Source organism: Antedon bifida, chromosome 6 (assembly GCF_963402885.1).
Source record: "Antedon bifida chromosome 6, ecAntBifi1.1, whole genome shotgun sequence".
In the NCBI taxonomy this organism is placed as follows: Eukaryota; Metazoa; Echinodermata; class Crinoidea; order Comatulida; family Antedonidae; genus Antedon; species Antedon bifida.
Window position 1 is genome coordinate 3,564,489 of NC_136231.1, and position 21,802 is coordinate 3,586,290.

The window sequence follows — 21,802 nt, forward strand, 5'->3', positions numbered from 1 at the left end:
CGGGCACAACTCAGTCCATCATGACGTCACGATCCAACCGTCTGTCAATCAACTATATATTACGCGCACGCGTTTCACTTCCAGGTGGGTCTTTCAGTTGGCTGGAGGTAGGTTACAGCAGCCTGACTCACACGATGAAATCGGAAATGATTATTTGACTAACAACATAAAAACAGTAAAACTGATTTCGTTTACAAGCTGATGTGATACTTTGAATAAATATTGAATTAATGTATTAGCATTACACTGTAGTAATACTCGATGTAACAACATAATACAATATAGGATCGGAGTAGGTCTAGTACTAGTAGGGGGAAGATCCGGGATCAAAATAAGTTATATAATAATTTAGCTGTCAATCGGTAGGGATGCGCCCCTACCACCCTTCATCAGGCGCCCCTAAAGGATTTGGTGTATGTAGTATCATACCATAGTGGTACAGATCAGATACCTGGTTACTTAGTGACTGAGCTCTGGTGGTGGTGGGGGTGATTGGGGTACCGATTTTTGTCACTAACGTTGGCGGCATACATGATATAATGGAAGTTGTATAGGAAAAGCTGAGTATAGTTTGTGGTGACTGGTGATTGTGTGTTGCTGGTTTTTACCGAATAGGGTGCATGTGGCTATGATAAGAAATAATATGTAAAATGATGAGTGATGAAAATAATATTGAAAATGATAGTTAATATAGGTATGGTGGCGAGGTTTTACGAATATCATGCTAACTAATTATCTGTATCAAAAGTTCTAAAAATATAAGAAAAATTTACCAACTTAATATTCGTGACAATTCGGTGTGCGCGTCAGTGAACAAATTGAGAACGCAATTCAAGTAGGCCGATGTAACAAATATAAAGAAGTAACAAAACATAGTGAAAAACTATAATGAATTGTTCAGCTGCAAATAATGTTACTAATCTTGATTTGTCTGTTGTAACGCCGCTGCTATTTGTTAAATGTTTTCGCCGGGTAAAGCTTGTTAGTCGTAAATGGAAGGTATTTTTGTGAATTTTACAGGTGTATTTTCACGACGTATCGTATGCCTTATACATGACATTTAGCTTTTGTTGTTACGCATAGATTTCAAGTTATTTCCGTAAAATAGGATTTCAACAAATTTATGAATTACATTCACTAGTAGTAGTATTCTATACCAGAGATAGAATGATATCAATAGCAAAAATGAATTCTGTCGGATAGCTAAAAAAAGTGAGATCACCGACTTTAGACGGATTACGCTGTCGATGGTATTAAACCGCAAGAATCCCATTTGGACTTACAATCATAACACTATAATTTCCAAAATAATATATATATATATATATATATAAAATATTAATTAAAGATATTAATAATTATGGGTATAATCATTTTATTTGAATAATATGAGTTTGTAAAAGATGTTTTTTAATGAAAACTGATTGGACTACTTTAGTACGCTAGCAATCGTTGTTGAGTGAGACTATATAAAAGGTAGACAATGTCACTGATTTTACCATTCATTTTATTTAACAGTACGTTGTTTGGTGTGAGGTTCTTGATCATTCTCTCTCTTACAACTTAGTGCATCAGTTTCACTACACATATTTATCAAGAAGATATACCTTAGCACTGTTTGCGTTATTATTTTGGTTTTTACTTTTTTATTTCTTTAAGTACCTGCAATTTATGGTATATTTATTCGATTCTGTTTGAGAGAGAAGTGATTTTATCAAAACCGGCAAATTGAACTTGCAGTTGATTCTTCGTCGACGAGCAGATTGATTTTTGAATTTTCGCAATAAAAAATAAATATCTATATATTATAAAATTCTAAATTCGAATTTCCGTATTTGTTTGGAGATAGCCTAAATCAACTTTACGAATTCTAACAACAAGATGGTAAGTACAAATTCTTTTTGAAATTTGCATTTTACTTTGTACATTTGAACTATTCTTGACTCACCGGGTTCGTGGACGACTACTTTTCTTGCTTGGTTTGTTATTCTTATTATAATCTTATTCTTAGTTACTAATTCAGATGGTTAAACACGAAGACATGCTTTAGGTAGGATAGATTTTTATTTAGAAAATGAATAGGCATAGCCTAGGCCCTAGTTACGAAAATATTAACAGTGTAGGCTACGATGTGATCCACCCCCACATCATACACTTGAGGAGGATAGCTCGAACGACTTGCGACATTTGTAGTTGTGCTGTTATGTAGTAGGCTAGGCCTTTGCCTACGCATTACTCTTGTTTCATTATTCTTAATGTATTGTTTTAATTTAGGATATTTTTCAAAGCGATGTTATAATATGTATGTAAGAGTAAAAGTAAGACAAAGGAAGAATTTAGGTGGAGAACATTCATTCCGATCCCTCCTCACTCTGCTCATGCATGACCGGTGTTTTGTTTGGTCGCGTGCCGTCGGTAATCTCATGCACTAGGCCTACGCCTATAAAATACTTTCGTGTTTACTGTATATATTAAATCTGAATGAATATTCGTACTTATTTGTAGTTCTTTACTAACGTTTTGTCAACTATTAGCAACCTTTTTTTTTATGGCAGACAAAACATGCCGCAGCCTGCCTGGACTAGAAAGTAGAGTTGGTGTAGTTTCTGCTCATGCATGCTAGACATGGCATTCGATTTTGTCTGGGAAAAACGCGCGCGAGATGTGTTAGTGGGTTGTCCCCAGATGGGCGCGTGTTTATTTTTAGCATAATTCAGTGCCGCTCTCCAAAAAGGGGAGGTACAGCTGTAACATTAATAGGCTAGGTGAGCTTTCAATCAAGTAGAAAAGTTCAAATTGAATGTCTGATTTGTCATTTAGGTTGGATAGATCACGTCAAGCATAATTAGTCGTCTGGTAGTACAGTAGGCTGCTTATTTTTTAGTATTGATTGACTAAAAAGTTTTGGATTGACAATCATCATGGATTTTTTTGAGGTGTGCTTTTTTATCATTTTGATTTCAAATTTACCTTGGCCAGGCCCTAATACAGCATGATAAATAGATGGTTAGGCCTAGGCTATAACCTAGGGTACTGCAGTTAGGCCTAAGCCTAGTAACCTTTTTTATAATTATAATATTAATAATGACGTGCATGCATGAATTACAATTTAGGCTTTCTTCAAGTTCTAGCTAGCTAATAATAGGCCTAGGAGGTATACAGACAAAACCTTTTATTTTTATAAAATAATGTCATCAATATAGGTCCAAGTTTCTTTATCTGAATACTTGGCAAAACCAATAAATGAATTACTTTCTTTAAGGAATCTTATTATCCCAGAACATCTGCCCTATCTAGGGTAATTTCCTTTCAGTTGTATTTGTGTATTGTGTCTGCAAACAATGAGCCTGCATGAATTAAGAATTTAATTCAGTAGTGATAAAGCTAGCACTTTAATTGTAAACACTTGTTCTATATTGTTAATGCTGTTTGCATATAAATAACTATTTTAATGTAGGCCTAGACCAATTAGTATTATCAATGTTGGGATTCTAAATTTATTGTGGACTTTCAGAGGGTCTCTGCTTGTTGTTCAGGTGATTTATTTTGGACCCTGGATATAAATTATAACACTTTCACAGTACGCACATGGCTAACTTGTAAACAGCTTAAAAATGTGGGAATTCAAGCTCATGAGCTGACCATTCAAGTCTGGACAAAATATAGTAGTGATAGCCTAAACTTATTAATATTTACAATCCTTAAAATTAAAAAAATATATAAATTTAGAATAAATATTTTCTATGTGAATCATGAATGCAGTAAACAATGTGGTTTGGAAATTTTGTTTTTGTTTTTTTACATTTTAGTCCTCCTAATCTGAAAGAAAAATAAATTGAAAAATAATTTTAAGTTAAAATTTATTTTGTAATGTTGTAATTGTTCAAAGAGTTGGTCTTTAACTTGTATTCTTAATCTCGGAATTTCTACATCTAAATCTGACTTGCGCTGTCTGCATTTTTAATAGTGAATTTGAATTATTTCGATCCAAGAATCACTCTTAAATGAAAGTAGGTCATTATTGAAACATACACTAGCACAGTAGTAGCCACGCAAGCAGCATGCCATGTTCGCCGCCGCTCACTGTCCAATGTTTCATCTCACATCAATCTGCAAGTTGTAGAATGATTACAACGGTAGAAGCAATTTCTTGTAATTTTCTAAAGGAGCTGCTCAGATGTAAAATGGCTAATTGATGGCTGTGCATGCATTCAAACGACCTTCTGTCAACTATTATCCTCGGGCATTCAAAACCTCAATATCTGCGTCACAAATTATAATATTTTAGGAGTTAAATCTTGAAAACTAAACGTGAACCTTGTTTCAGGCATTACTAATGCATTTTCTATATAATTTTATTCATGATGTATTAATATTATCCTAATAACTATGAATATTGTATATCTGTTTAAAATGGTAATTGTATTTTAAATTTAATTTAAATTAAAATATATTTTCCTTTGTGCCACACTGCCAGTTTGAGTCAAAATCTGCCTTAATATTACTACTGTATGGGTTAGTAAAAAACTGGCCTGTTAGGAATAGCTAACTACTACTAGTAGTCAAATCTTAGTCTTACAGAAAGCCTGTATTCAATTTTTTTTTCTTCAAATGGAATTCTGTATGTAGTTTCAAGCATTGTGGAGATATTCTTTATTGTTGGATATAAAATAGAGTTGAGAATTTAATTGTGAAAGAAACGAAACAAGATTAGTCTGAACCATGATTTTAATTGACAGCAGTATATTGTGTGTGTTCATTAAAACAAAGCAAAAATTGCGTCCAGAATATAAATGGGCTTTGTTCAGCTGCTGCAGCCTATAATGCAGTTTCAGACTACAACCTCTTAAAATGATATTACAAACCCATTTGGCATAATGGAACTTCCCTAGAAGAAGAGCAAGCTCTAAGGAATAGAGGTTTTCAGTATTCAGAATGAATTTCTATAATCAAATAAGTCTGTATTATGCTAATATAGCAGTAGGTTTCTTACTACACATTGTACTGTACATTAAGCTTCAATTTTTTTTTATAAATTGATTATGACTGATCTGCATAGTTATATACATCAAGAAAATGTAAAAGGATTTATGGTTTACGTATAGGCTAGATGTTTTGTATATTAATATTAAATTTTCATTTTTATTAGCTACAGAAAAAGGGGGTCTAAACTATAAACACTACCACCATATTATATACCTACATGTTCTTGTTTTTATACTAAAAAACAAAAATGCATAATTTTTTTGCAGACTACTATGGATAGCCAAATTAATGGAATGATTTGCCAACAAAAACCAAATCCCACCATGCAACAGTGCGAAGAGGATGGATCGCGGACTAATATAATCGTGAACTACCTGCCGCAATCATTAACACAAGAGGAGCTACGATCGTTGTTTAGCAGTATTGGCGAGATTGAAAGCTGCAAACTCATCCGAGACAAAGTTTCTGGTATGTTAACCCTCTTTCTAAACTATTCCAAAATGCCCAAATATGGTAGTGATATGACATCATCATGTCCATATATGGGCACATCACATTTTGTTGTCACAACAAATTTGATAGTGTAACCAGAGCTTTAGAATAATATCCGTATCTTCAGGTGTATTAAACTGGTCGCTTACAATCTCCTAATAAATCTTGTAAAAATAAATACATTTGTTTTTATTTCCCCTTTAATTTTCATCTTTGCTCCCCATACAATAGATGTTGACCATAAATAAATAAATTTGGATTTTATTTTCCCCCAATTTTCTTCTTTGCTCCCCATACAATGAGGTTGACCATAAATAAATTTGGATTTTATTTTCCCCCTAATTGTCTTCTTTGCTCCCCATGTATTAGATGTTAACCATAAATAAATTTGGATTTTCTTCTTTGCACCCCATACAATGATGTTGCCCATAAATAAATAAATTTGGATTTTATTCCCCGCAAATTGTCATCTTTGCCCAACCACTCCCCCACCTCCCCCCACCCATAAAATAGATAAATAAATAAATTTGGATTTTATTTACCTCTAATTTTCATCTTTGCTCCCCATACAATAGATGTTTAACATAAATAAATTAGGATTTTATTACCCCCCTCCTCTAATTTTCATCTTTTCTCCCCATACAATAGATGTTTACCACAAATAAATTCGGATTTCATTCTCTTCCCCCCACCCCCTAATTTTCTTCTTTGCTCCCCATACAATAGATAGTTGACCATAAACCCATAGTGTCAATTAATTTCATCTACCAATGTTAAACAGTGTATCTTTTCATAATATGTAACTTAATCTTCTTTGTCACGGTTTTGAATGCAAACCCAACAATATGAATCAATAACAATAAAAGCAGCATTATAAACACACAAATTAACCTCAAAGTAAATTTGCATTTTGCCTGAAATACTATTACTGAATACTGTAATTATGATTACATTTTTAGACATGTTTTCAAAATAATTTTTCAAGTGAATTAAAAGTAAAACTATGATATAAATTCATTTTTCTCAAGTAATGTACTTTTCGCAACAATTAAACCGTGGTTTGATGGTTTCGTAAAAAGGTCATAGTAATAGTCTGGATTTAAAGACTAGAATTGGCATGGTTTATATTCATCTGAACTATCCACGATGAAGAATCTTTTTGTTGAAAGCATTAAAATACAATTTGGTATAAAGTAGATATTAAATCCACCAAATACAGGCAAATAATACAGTAAATTAGTAAATTGTTTTAACATCTTGGCAAACAAAAAACCAGTTAATGGATGGTGATTATTCTGATCCATTGAACGTCATGTAGCATATTTTAAACTGCTTTACATGGTGAAGATGTGGTTGATGTTACAATATATGCTTTTGTCATGTTTGGTTTTTATTGCTTTATTGTTGTCTATAGTACAGACCTCTTCTTATTAAGGTGTGACTGCTAACAATTACTGTACTGTGTGGCTTCCTATCTGTAATACTTTGTCCAATATTTTTTTATTGATGGTAATAATTAGGGTTTTTTTTTTCTTTGTTTACTTGAAGTGAAATATTGATATTTTAAAAGGTGTAATGTGATGTATGTAGATGGAAATAATGAAAAATGTTTATGTACATTAAATTAATTACAATAAAATTAAATGTTTTAATAGTTAATATTAAATTGTTTAAAGATAATTAAGTACAGATTACTATAAATTCAGATATTATTATTAGTATTAATGAATATTGTTTTATTTAATTAATTACAATAAAATAATACATAATCTATTAAATTGTATAAAAATTAATTACAGATTGCTATAAGTTCTGATATTATTATTAGTAGTAATGAATATTTACAATACACCTTTGATTTGTTTAATATTATTAATGATATTTAAAAATGCATCATTACAAGGCATTAAATGAATGCTAGGTAGTATTTGGTATAAAATATTACCACCTAAGACCTTGTTCAGTAACAAAACCCTTTCTGACAACCTCGTTAAAATAAATTAATTGCTTAGTATAATTTACATTTAGAAATGAATAGAATTAATATTTAAAATAAAACACATGAATGAATGTCAGCGACATAGTTAAAATAGAAATTGTTGTTTTAGAAAATGCTTATTATAAATTATACTTAGTAATGAATATAATTAATATTAATATATTTATATAGATAGTTCTTGCCGGTGACATAGTTAAAATAGAAATTGTCTTTAAATTTATCCAAAGCAATCGTCACCTAAACTAATTATAATATTTGACCTTTAGAGTCTTCATTATTTTGTATTGTGTGGATTTGATTCATCGTCTTTGTGCATCTGTGTTACTAGGAATAACAAAAATAGCCAAGCATCATTATGTCACGATCACCAATCATCTATGTCTTGGGTAGCAGAATAATTAACAAACGATGACATGATACAATGCTTTAATTAACCAATTTAAACTGATTGATGATCACTTTTTCCAAGTCCCATCGAATCCATCCACTTACATTGTATGTCTATAACTGTTATGGTAAAATTAACATACATGAATCTATAATTAAGAGGTGATATCTTATAGCGCATATAAAATAAACTTACCCCGATGACAAGATGAATCATGAAGCTAGGAAAACATTTTTTTTAAATTACACAATTTTGACATACCATCATAAAATTCATAGAGAATTTGGTATAAAATATCTACCTAGCCGTATGTTAATAATGCATATGAAATATGTTTGCTGCATAATTTGAGAGAACGGAAATTATGAATTCAGCCCAAGGTCATGTAATTCTTAATAGAAGCTTAAAGTTGTACGACTTGGCTTTTTTATTATAATATACAATTTATACACATTTAAGAATGTGCGTGTTAAAATAAATAAAAGGTAAAATTAGTACAGTAATAGGTTTGTTTACAGGATTCATTTTCTTTTTTATATTACGTAACGCAAAAAAAAAAAATACTCCCATGTAAATATCCATCCTGCTTGGAATGAAATTAGGTTCCATGAAAGCTCGCCTTAAGCTCTGTCTCACACTAGTTTGACAAAAAAAGTGTGATGTGCCTAAATATGGTAGTGATATGGCCCAAATATGGTATTGGTATGACATGTCCATATATGGGCACATCACATTTTTTGTCACATAAAGTTTAATAGTGTAGACAGAGCTTTATAAATGCGGTTTATAGATCCCTAGATCCCATTCTCAGTCAACATTAAAATAGGTGGGATTTTTAATGCCAGGGTTACCAAGTTGCCAACACACATTGAGATACACATAATCTTCCTTCATATCTAAAATTAGGTTGTTTTATTTAGCACATGTTTCTATAGATCAGTTGAACTTTGAACTTGCTAAAGTACATTCGGCAATCAATGATAATTAGTATACATGTGAAAATTCTAAGTACTTTTTTAGATCATTAATTGGTTGGCGGTAAATTAAACTTGTTCACGAGAAAGAAACCCCTAAATAAATAGTGAATGTTTCTATATTGGACATCGTTAAATGGTTCGTTGAAAGAAACCAATATCGTGTTTTGCATCTCCATTCAATATTCTGTAATAAAATATAATTTTATAATATAACCTCGGCCATACAAATACAAATGCTGCACTAACAATAATACAAATCAATAAGTATCATATATGTAATGTACAATATAACTTGCATTTTATATATTAAATTTTGTGCAAAAACATCCACTTGAACGGAAATGTTTTTATTATAATGCATTTATATAAAAAAAAATACATGCCACGACTGAACAGCATAACTAACCATTCGGAGTAGTAATGGATATTGGCTAGATTATTGCCATAGAAACCGTATTCTTGTGTATGCATCGAATAAACATAAGCAAACGTTTTCTTATTAAAATTAGCAATGGCTTTTAGACGTCCATTATTAGAAAGATGAAATGTTTCTCTTATCTAATAATGCTATGTCACATTATATACATTTTTTTTTATCTTTCTAAATACAACGGCAACATTCAAACATAATTAGTTGCTACCATAAATAACATTTTAAAATAGGTAATATTATATTATGTTATTATATCATGTACCTGCCTTGCTTAGCTAGGTAATTGCCAAATTTTTGGGACTACTATATTGATTGTACATTATTATATAATATTTTTTAAATTGCTAGTTCAGTATTCAAATAGCAGATACATATTATTAATAAATCAAATATTATTTATAAACATTGATTGATATTAAAAGCAAAACATCATTACTTATTATTTTGAATTTTAAAATAAAAAGCGGCATGGATTTCTGCTACTTTGTATATAATTTTCAAATGACCTACATGAGACAGCCATGTCATTGGCAGCCAATAACATGGTCCCAATTGTCCAATTACTTGTACATGCCTGATACAATTGGTCGTGTGCCACTGCTTACTTATGAACAGCAGATACCACTCAGTCTGCCTATTTCTAGTGTTGAATTACCTCTGTGTGATTTACTACTCTGCCTTCTGTCAGTTAAAAATGGCTGGATGGAATTTGGAGATGCCCACATTCTAATGAGCTCTGCTTTTATTGACATTTTGAATGCAAAAACAAAGGATAAATTTGACTTTTATTAGAATATTTTTGTAACTATTATGTCGTATAAAAATATTTATAATACATTATTTATTTAAACCACCATGGGTTTATTCATCTGGTTTCTTAAATTATAAAATCTATTGAATTTTTTTAGAAATTGAATAACCCATGAAATTTGTATCTAATTTTGTAACCAGTATTATTGTGGTTACTCTTTTTCTATCCAGGGTTCTCCTACTACTTATTGATACAACTTTGTACACTATGGTAGGCCTACTGTATTCAGTCATGGCTTTTGTTGATAACAAAGAACAATTGAGGAAGTCCTGGTTCCTGATAAGACATGCAATACCATCATGTTTTATAATTGCAGTTTTCCTTCCTAAAAACATCATAAGTGTGTAAATTTCTCATCACATTAATCTTGGGGTTTCTCACTGTTATATTAATAGCATAATCTTGTATTTGCTATAATATTTAATGTTATTAATGTTGTCATAACCATAGTAATGAATAAATTAATAATTTAAAAAAATAATGAAAATAGCTTAATTTTCTCCCCAAAAATATTTAAAAAAATATAAAATAGCATTATCTTAAATTTGCTATAATATTTAATGTTACAGTATAACAGTGCAACCATAGTAATGAATAAATTAATAATTTTAAAAAATAAAGGAAATTGCTTTAAAATATTTCAAAAAATAATAAAAAATATAAAATAGCATTATCTTGAATTTGTTATAATATTTAATGTTACAGTATTAATTTTATCATAACCATGAATAATGTAATGCAGATATATAGCACAATTTGTTTTAAAAAAATAAAGAAATAGCTTAATTTTCTTTATAAAAAATTCTACTCCAAAATAATAGACAGTAATTAACTTGTAAACACCTACTTATAACTTCAAACCCAATATATCACAGTGTCTTTACACAGACAGTGTTAACACTCAGTAGGTGGTGATTAGGCCACACTTGGGCCCATTGACTAGGATGTTAGTTAAACTATACCACAACACAAGCATGGCAGATGTTCAATCAACCAATTACCAATCCATTGTAAATTGGGACGTACATAAACATATTATATTTAAAGCCATTTAAATTCATGACCATTGTGGTCTTTGTTGAAAGTTTTATCTTTTGTTGTCCTGTGTTTGGAGGGAAATTGACTTTTTTTTTGTGTAATTAACTTCTTTTGTATAATTAAATGTGTTGATTATTCTTAATCACATTGTTTTGTTAGATTAAAAACCTAGATATTTGTATGGCTGTATGTCAATACATTATTTTAAATAATAGTTAATTGGGGTATATTTTGTATGGGCATATTATCCGACACAAAATGATTTATCATTGTTTCGCATTAAGAATGTGAACTGAGTATTTGCAACACATGGTATGATTAAGATATGAGTAAGAATATTTTTTTTATATGCACCAATAACGAACGATTGATGAAACAATTGTGGCATAAAAAATGACAGCAAAGTTGCGTAGAGTGGATTATATATGCTGATGTGTGGGGTGTAGAATTACCAATACTGTGTAATACGAGCAACTGGATCAATATCAATAGAACGCCTATTCGTCGTAGGCCTACACAAAATATTACTTTGGTTCTTGGTCAAAATGGGGTTTTCTTGAAGATTAATCCCATGACCCTATCTTGTGTTTTAGCACGTCTCGGAGGATTCGTCACACTTGGCTTGTCATAGGCTCTAGGCTTTTAAACACAGTCGAGAGAATAGCAATTTCACCTAGGTTAATTAACATAATTGTAGCGACTGATGCAGTAAGGAATATTATTAGATATGCATTCGAAATTACCCCAAGGAATTTTGAAGCCGTAAGAACAAACAAGTTTTGGTCATTTGAGAGTAATTCCGAATTATAAAACCATCGCATAAGAAGAGTAAATGTACACACTAGTGGACTAGAAAAGAAAATATGGAATAATCATATTAGTAAACCATCTAGTTATGATACGGACATAAAAAATATAAACATAGAATTATCAGCTGGAAATAGATACTACCGTGAAACTTTTGATAAATTCTTTATTTATCCATTGTCATCCGAAACAAAGGTCGGCAGTTATAATAGGAAAATAATATGTAATATAATAATGCATTTTTTTTTAAATTTAATTTTTACTTCTTTCACTTTACAACAATACTGCTATGCTATGGCTAATACAGTTGATCATTTTCTAAAAATATGATTTGAACTCGATAGTTATGCATAGCATCACTGAATGTAATTAATTTTGCACAATTAAGCTTTAATTAATGATTTATTTTTGCTTTGTGTGTCTACTGACACTTGGTTGTTTTGAGTTATGATTTGTAAGATAAGTTGAAACCTGCTAGACCTGTCAACGACAGACCAATGTATGAAAACAAGTATGCTATTGGTATCTGTAAAAAGTAGGTGACAAGACCTAGAGGTTATTTGCATAATGTAATATCCTCAAAAAGGACAAATGTGAAGTTTCGGTCATGATCAAGTCAATGATACAACTTTTATAGAATATGCTTAACCAGATTACCATGAAATTCTAGGTTCATACCTTGCATCCAGGCTGTACAACCTTTTGTTTGAAAAAAAGCGAGCACAGTTTCAGCAGAAGATTTCTCGGATTAAAGGGGTCATTTAAAAATGACCAGTTGAGTTTTTAACTAACGTGGCCAATTCTTTGTTATTAAACACCTAACAATTCTATTATGATTTTGCATTCTTTTATGATTTTGTATTAGTCGTTCATACTATTTGATTTTTTTCTTTGCTTATTTAACGTTGCATTCTTTCTTTTCCTTTGGTGTCCCCACAGGACAGAGTTTGGGGTACGGCTTTGTAAATTATATGAAGTCGGCCGACGCGGACAAGGCCGTAAAGACCTTAAACGCATTAAAACTTCAAGACAAGATGATAAAGGTAGGCAAAGGTCAAAGCTCGTATAAGGCAAAAATATTGTTCCTCAAAAACGCTCAAATTTTTCTCCAAGCAACCAAACTCCCAAACAAACAAAAAATCATTCCTGAATTGGCTTTTGTATTTACGTAAACAAAGCAATGCTTTCAATATCCAGTTATTCCCTATCCCATCTGCTTTTCATTTGTGCCCACTTTTTATATTCTTTTATATTTGTTGTATATTATTTTATTGATGTTATTATTTCATTACATATGATTTTGCTATGCTTGTGTGTTTGGTTTATCTTTGTGTGTACTAATAATAGTAGAACAAGTAAGTAATTATCATATTAAGGACATTGTATTGTAGGCAAGTCTCTACAACTTCCAAATTAGGGATGGAATTACAACAATTGTGACCGTGTTTAATATGTTGGTCAATATTAACTAACAATATGATATAGTAGATTTGTTGGTACATTTTGACCAGTGTTGAAAACAATTGTTTGAACATTCCATTAAACAAGACGTAATTCACTGTACCTACAAACCATTATTTTCAACGCAAGATTTACTAGCTAACCGTAAAGCATAAGTGCACCTGTTTCAGATATCCCCTGTTAGAGATTCATAATTATATTAATGTGGTAACATTTGTTATTTTGTAAGACATGAATCCATTACTCATTGTTGTGAGGCAGACGTCGTTTCTATTGTTCGTTGATGGACTGGGCTAGCTTTTAGCTGTGTAGTTGAATTAAGTGCTTCTTGTTGAAGAAGGCTGCTGCTCAAATATCCGTTTCTCTCCTAATAAAACAAAAATGAGGGTACATTTTATTATCGTGTTTCTATATTAGAAAAATCAATGTAGTGTTGAATACCCAATAGCGAAAGTTATAAAGAATATTAAATTTACCGTCTAATTTGCTAGAAAAATTATGTCTTTATTTTATTTTCATTTATAGATTAAAATTTATTAACGATAATTATTAATCCTTTGCTTAAGGATTAATATTATTAGTCACAAAGGATTGTTAATAATATAGAAATTAGAAAATGACGGTATAAGCTAAATTACAATAAATAATAGCTTAAATTATTATATTCCTACTATTTATGATTTTGTAAAAAAATTGATACTAGTATAATTTGTGAATATGATGCCTGTAATGAGTGTACAAATGTGGACAAGTTGTGTTTTGACACACACACATAAAGATGATATTTCAAGCACACACTTGGCATTTTGCATTGCGAGTGTGTCGTCGTCATTGTATACTAATGGGATGCAAACTAAATGATTATCATAGAATACATGCATCGCTGATCTCAACTGCCAAGGGCTCTGTATGACTGGTATACCACTAAAACGAAAGGTATAGCGTGAAAATACATTACCTACATACCTTCTGTCCGTCGTATACATCGGTACGCTAGAATCGATTTATAATCATAAGAAATTAAATGAAGAAGGTTTGACCTGGTTGCTATGACAACTGCAATCGTAAAATTGCATTAGTGTTTAAAGTAATGTTAAGAATATAGGACATTTTTATTGTGCATGTAATATTCATCGCTCAACTACCGATTTTGTAAATTCTTGTCTTGATGTTAACGATATGTAATTTGCATTTCTTATTTCTACATTTCACTTGCTGGTGTTTGAGACCATACATGTTGCTTTGCTCGAGTTGATCACATGTCTGAACCAATACCATTCTTTTTACAGGTTAGCTATGCGCGACCAAGCAGTCCTGCCATAAAAGATGCTAATCTATACATCAGTGGACTACCCAAGTCTTACGGACCGGAAGATTTGGAGAAACTGTTTCACCCCTTTGGACGGATCATTACGTTACGCCTGTTGACTGATCAGACAACAGGTAAGGGTGAGAACAACTCCCTTACTTCTTTTGGTAGGAACATCCAACTGCTATTAAACCATCTATTTCATGAGAAAAACATTTTTGCATATTAAACTGCAAATGAAATGTATTGCATTACAATCAAGATTTTAAAAATGATTGGTGACCAACATGGTCTCTTAAATTTTATTTATTTATTTAATCACACTCTTGTTTACAACAAGACCATCCAATTCTGGCTTATGAGTGAACAAATATATAAATTATAGCAATTAAAATAAACACGGATAAAAACAACAATAATGTATCCATTTTTATAATAATTATTTCTATGTAAAGCTTCCGATGTTCATATTTTTATATATATATAAGAGATTAATAAAATTATTCTGATTCCATTCACAAGGCCTATTCATAGAAATACATTTATAAGAAAATTAATATACAAAAATGAATTTGCCATGAATAAGATGGTTTGAAGTTTTTCCTTATTTTTATCACTAATTATAGTTTATAGAAATAGTAGAATGTAGAAACGCTACTAACATTAAACATGTATGTTTTTTATACGAATTAATTATTCATTTGAATAATCGCTTCTTTCTACATTGCTTGTTTCTTAGGTGCTAAAATTTATAATTACACATATTGTACCTTGTGTATTTCTGATTGTCTGATCTTAATTGATTAGTATACTGCTATTTACAATAAATATTTTACAAATAAATTGGTTGACTTTCATTGGAAATAACCTAAAACATGATTAATTTAATATTTAATGGCCAAATTTTGGCTAATTGAACCATGCTATACAAGCCAAAATATGCATGTTTATTACAAGCAAGATAGAAAAATGCTTTTTTACACATGTACTATGGTAAACAATTGCATGCACATATAGTACTTTGGAAATCGATGTAATCTCGGATTTTAAAAACATATATACTATTTAAAAACAAGAAAGACCATTATGTTGCCAGATGAATAAATATGATGAAGAACTATTAAATGTACAATAACTCTGCTCCCTGCCACCTTCATTCTGACTGGATACACTAGTATACATGGCTTTGCATACAATTATTTGCACAGATTTCTATGAGCAAACTTAAATTCAAAGAAAAAAAAAACCTAGAATATATACGAAAAATGAAATTGTACATTTTTGTTTTTGTTGAAGCAGGTTTACCCAGAGGTGTCGGTTTCGTAAGATACGACAGACGCACCGAAGCTGAAAATGCGATCGCAAAGTTACACAACACAATTCCAGTGAAGGGAACGGAACCGATAACGGTGAAATTCGCAAATAATCCATCGCAGAATCAACAGAAAATGCTGCTCCAACAGTGTGCGCTCACGCCGGCGGCCCTCAGTCAACTTAACATTTTATCGCCACCACGAACGAGAGGATACTCGCCAGGACCCATGCGACATTGTACACCTACCATCAGGTATGCGAACCTTGCTATTTTATTTTATGTACAATTATGAAATTAATATAAATATTAACCGATTATTTTTAAAATGGAATTAAAATAAATAAAATAGTAATTATTTTTAAATGGTTAATTTTACAATATGAATTATTTTCTGGCATGCTTGCATGAGGTACTGAATAGACATTTCTTTGTTTAACAATTTTAGAATAAACTTATGATAATGCCTAGACTGCATCAACAATTCATCTGTAATAATGTCCAAAACACAAGTTGAAATCTTTCACATGGGATTTGTCTTTCTAGCACGTTGTAGATGCTAGCATGTTATTTGTATAGATTTCAATTCAAATCTCTGTTTTATATGCATTTCTTAGATATAAAGCATAAATGTTGTATGATTTTTGTATATTGTGTTAATATTTGTATACTGTAGATATTAGTAACAAAATGAGGTATTATCTGTAAAGAACAGGATGAATATATGAATTACTCCATATTTTTTTAAAATCAATATTTTATTATTTACAAAGTTATTTATTGTAGTAATAATGCTTTTGGGTCATTTTTGTTAATAATGCAGTGTTGACATTCAAAATATTAAAAAAATTACTAAGTTTTTTGTGCTCACTCGCGCTCAAATAAGTGAGAAAGAAAATTATTACTAGATGCCTAAAAAGTACAGCTTTTACCAATATGAATCCTAAATCATCCACCAATTTGCATTCTGGCTTATTTGAGTGGGTACCATCATGGGCGTAAATAAATCTATGGTGAAAATGACCTGTTATATCTTTTACTTTTTCCAAGCATGATCTAGATACGTGTATACTTCAGTCGAACGTAACATCTATCTTTCTATTTTTTTTCATATAGCGTAAATTTATTTTTGAATGACTTGTTTGCTTTTTGCTGTGTGCTCAAGTTTGACATATCCTTTCACACCTTGTAACACAGTGGAGTTTTTTTTAATCCACCCATATATTATCAAGTAGTGAAATCTATGACTTTATGTGTATACCCCCTTCTAGGTTGAATCAACTTTCGAGTAAGATGTCGGGTATCATGGCAAAGCTCTTCCCTAAACAGTCGATGTGAGTATGACTGGTCAACGATAGTAGTCCGGTTTTCGTGACAACCATATTCGTCTGTGTTCAATGTTGTCCTACCTAACCACAGTTTTGTGCTGGATTCTCCACTAACTCACTGACTAGCCAAAAAAAGACAATTCTCAATTATAAAAAAAACGTAAGAATAATCTTTCATAGACTAGTCCGTTAGATGGTTGGATGGTTTCAGCTTTTGTATTTTTTCTGTGATTTTTGGAAATTTCTTTTTTCTGTTTTCTCAACTTTTTGGGGTGAAAGGATATTTCAATACTGTTATGTTTTAATTTGACATTCTTCTGTTTTAATGTTGCTTTTATTCTGTTTTCAGTTTTATTGCTATAGTCAGGAGAGGTTACACAGTTAATTTAACTGAACATTTCTATTTTGTTTTTAATAATTTGTTCTTTTTACATCAGTTACCACTAATTTTCTTACTTTTATTTACTCTCTTTGGAATTTCATCAGAACTTGAGCTGGAAATTTACAAAATAACATTTTACCAAAATTATTATTCTAAAGAAATTTAAAAACAAACATATTGTGGATTTCCCCAACAAGCCACACAACCACAAACTATATTATACAAATTTTAGAAAATAATTACAATTAATTATTATTTTATACATGTTTGGCAAATTTCTGTAGTGTCTTGCTCATTCTTGATTTTTCCAAATTGAGTTTTCATCTTATTAACTGTTTCCATCTTTTCTAGATGATTTCGTGTGGTTGCTGGTTTTCTGTTCTTCATTCAGTTTCAGATATTTTATTTTTCTAATTTTTACATACGTTTTTTTTTCTTGCACAATTTACCGAAGTAATTTGGTAACATTTGTTCATATTTGTAACTGCTTTGTTATTTTAACCATTTTGTATTGTATTTCACTTGTAATGCTTGTGTTATTTGACAGTATTCCCTTTTGATGTTCTTAATATTTCCAAGATATTCTTGGAATTAATAAACATCCTAATACTTATGTATCAATTGTTCTTAAAGTCAGATGTGTTGACATTTATGTTCTATTCTTTTGTAAAGGTATTCACCAATGGGCAACGACGTTCTTTCGGCAATGAATTTGCAAGCGATGACAAACAACGGCAACGGTTGGGTTATATTTGTCTATAATCTGATGCAGGATACAGAAGAGCAACTGCTGTACCAGTTGTTTGGCCCCTTCGGAGCAATAACCAGCGTCAAAGTCGTTCGGGACTTTGCGTCGCAGAAGTGCAAAGGCTATGGATTCGTAACAATGACAAATTATGAAGAAGCTTTGAGCGCGATTGCACACCTAAATGGATATTCCTTAGGAGGACGCATTCTACAAGTCTCATTTAAAAACAACAAGACGAAAATGTAAGGTAGACATTGAAATCCGACTCCCACCGGGGCAATACGCATCTTGTACGCGGGATGATCGCCAAACAACAATGTTTACGCCACGTGGCGTGCACGTCTAGTGTGCTGATGAGTTTCGTCATAAACGATGGCACTTTTTTTTGGTTAAGTTTATGTAATTAACTTTTATTAAGATAAATTTTTAAATTGTGCATGTTTTCTTTAATATTGGCCGACGAGTTATTATGATTGATTTAAGAAGATATAATTTAGAAAAAGGTTTTGCATGTGTTGTTATTTTCTTCAGTCTGTAAAAGTGTAATATTGTGTTGTGTTTAGGAAAATTGGACTGTATAATTGATTGATTTGTTTGGAATATTAACTTTGTATGTTTCTTTGGTATAATTTTAGTTTCCTTCTCTTTGTGCTAATTACCTAAAATCATTTATTTCTTTTAAAGAAGAAATGATTTTAAAATATCACCAAATTAGACGTGTCCTTATTTGCAAAATATTGCAGCTGCCAAAACACGAGGAAACTTTGTCGACTGAAAAAAATGATAATGTCAAATTAGATGATCTTCCCGACAACATGGTCAGCATGGGTGTAAGTAATGATGATGTAGTGGTCACAATGTATATAACACGTTTTCAAGTTAAAAATGTTAAAATTATTTCAAAATATTGAATATATTTATTGTTGCATCATACGTATTAGATGTTAATTCTTAAAAAATCTTGAATTCTTAATGGTTCTGTTATATTGTTATGTGAAGCTTGTTATATGTTTTGAGAATCTAAAAAATATAGAATATTAATTAATATAGTTATTTACAACACTCTATATGAAATGTATTTCTTTTTATCATATAGAATACTTCAAACAATTTATTTAAAATTGCACATAAAAATTTCATCTAGATGTTAAATCAATTCCCTTATTTAATTGTTAGTGCCACGTTTTGTGATTTTGTTATAGAAAAAGTTAACTGCTTTCATGTTGCTTTTAAAAAAGTTTTTTGAAAAGAAATTGTACAAAAGAGAAGAGCATTTTGTGCTGAAATATAGAAGAGAGTAAGTTGGGTGCAAAATCATGACAGTCTCCTTAGACTAAAAACCTATTTCTTTAAAATGCTAATTGATTTAAATATAAAAAAAACAAGAAAATGGAATATTTTGATATGCAGTAAGAATTCCATATTTTTTACTCGCCGCAGGCAAATTTATCACGTAAAAATGTAGAAATAGCAAGATGAAGGAATAAAGTTTTCTTTGCTTCTATGTTTAAGGTTAAAAAAACAAGCAGCACTTAAACAAAAGAGATTCTGCCATATAATGGTCAAAAGATTTTTAGTAACATTAGGGTGTGTATTTTACAGGGATATTTCTTAAAGATAATGGTATAACCATTTATTTAAACAAATTTTATCCCAATTTTTATGAGACAGGGATTTTGATGGCAATGCCAACCGATTTTACTCAACAAAGTTAGTGACCGTGCAAAGTTTTACAAATGTTTAACATCAATTAATTTTCCATTTTTGTATGGTGCAAGAGTTGAGTATAAAAAAAAGGAAGCCAAGGTCTTTCATATAATAACACACATTCCTTCAGAAGCAATTAGATATTTTAAAAATTATCAATGTGAGTAAGAGTGGGTAGGCTGAAAATACTAGTAACTTACTCAAATTTCATTGGAAAATAACAGCAAAATGATTGATTTTGGTGAGAAGTTATTATGATGAGCAAATTTTGTTTGAGGAAAATTTTTTTGCTACGTACGTATGTCCATTTGTACTTTTTGAATAAATGTGTCAAAAAGTCTGCAAAAATGAAAACACTTTTATTATTTGTCTTTGTGTTTTGTGTATGAACAATAGGGAACTTTCGATTTATGTTGGTCATCGGGATATAGCATGCGCACAATGAATGAACGTAACTAGTTACGGAAGCGCCTTATGGTCATAGCATGATTCCAGTGCCTGGTCCACTTGCTTCGGTAACATTTTGGATCCATATTGTATATTCGCTAAGAGCGTTCCTAACTTCCCGACTAAACTCAACAATACGCACACAGTTTTACATCGGAATTTATAAATTGATTGGTTGCAAACCATTTCCAAATTATTAACATAATCCTTGAAATGTTGCACATTCGTGCTAAATGTACGGACTTAATGTGAAGATTTAATGTGCGGACGTAATGAGCGGACTTAAATCACTTAGTCGTAATGACAAGGACGAACGTCTTCCTAAAGCAGGGATAAGGAGATCGAAACATCTAATAACACATAGCTCATAACATTAATTCTGGAATCTTCAATGTCTCTTCAATCTTTACTACTGTACTTAGTCTGCCAGAGTGAGTAATATATCGACCAATCGGAAAAGAGCTTGCCAGAAATTGCTGCAATTTCAAACAAAGACCATTTATTCTTTGTATCAAAATTTTTAAGTCTATTTTTTTCTTCAAATTATTGCAACAATTTAGTGGCTATCTTTTGTTATATTGTGGTAAAGAAGTACCTAATTATCACGACTGTCAATTAAGGAACATACAGGTATATTAGTCGTCAAACTTTGTATCTTATTGAAAAAATATCTAGGCCCAATAATAGGGAATTACGGCACAGGAGCACAGTAACTAAACGCCAACATATGAAATGCTATATCCTATATGTTATCCTCTGGATAAATTAGTAAAGTAAAGTCTTTACGCTGTTTTTAGGCCTGCCTTTGATTATTGTATTTCCCTTCTATTAGAAACAAATTCCTGTTACTGTGAAAACATGTTTATTGTGAAACTACCTCACTCAGAAAATTCTATTAAAAACATGAATAAATGATTGAAATCATAATATTTTTAATTTAGTTTATATTTTGTCATCATACCCTTACGGTATATAACCTTTAATTTTGTTTTTTAAAAGTGCAGGGAATAATAATTTTCAATATTAAAAAAAATTTAATTTGAATAATAATCTTCTTATGGTGAATGAACTTAATAATTATGTGTACCAGTAATTAATATGCAAATTGTAGATGGTAGATGTAATGACCTTTCGTTAACGAGAATCTTCATTCTTGCATGTGCTGGTCTCAAACTAA

At 30.9% G+C, this 21,802-nt stretch overlaps 1 protein-coding gene across 9 annotated transcripts; it reads left to right on the forward strand.

The window, feature by feature from the left end:
• Window positions 1-1,511: 1,511 nt before the first annotated feature.
• Window positions 1,512-20,532, forward strand: LOC144844732 (ELAV-like protein 1). 9 transcript variants are annotated; one of them, XM_078701774.1, is made up of 7 exons: window positions 1,512-1,884; window positions 5,253-5,454; window positions 12,871-12,974; window positions 14,682-14,868; window positions 15,998-16,268; window positions 17,285-17,347; window positions 18,396-20,532. In XM_078701774.1, the coding sequence occupies exons 1-7, from the start codon at window positions 1,882-1,884 to the stop codon at window positions 18,715-18,717; spliced, it is 1,152 nt and encodes a 383-aa protein (XP_078557900.1). In that variant the 5' UTR covers window positions 1,512-1,881; the 3' UTR covers window positions 18,718-20,532. The 9 variants fall into 9 exon arrangements, with proteins under 9 accessions (XP_078557900.1, XP_078557898.1, XP_078557899.1 ...); XM_078701772.1 differs by lacking the exon at window positions 1,512-1,884 and adding an exon at window positions 2,844-2,936; XM_078701773.1 differs by lacking the exon at window positions 1,512-1,884 and adding an exon at window positions 2,845-2,936 and having other exon boundaries at window positions 16,001-16,268.
• The last annotated feature ends 1,270 nt before the right edge of the window (window positions 20,533-21,802 follow it).

Bases quoted from the DNA above. Each gene is read 5' to 3' on its own strand.
- LOC144844732 (XM_078701772.1), top strand. The intron at 12,975-14,681 runs GTAGGCAAAGGT...TTCTTTTTACAG, and splicing joins TTCAAGACAAGATGATAAAG to GTTAGCTATGCGCGACCAAG. The intron at 16,269-17,284 runs GTATGCGAACCT...ACCCCCTTCTAG, and splicing joins CATTGTACACCTACCATCAG to GTTGAATCAACTTTCGAGTA.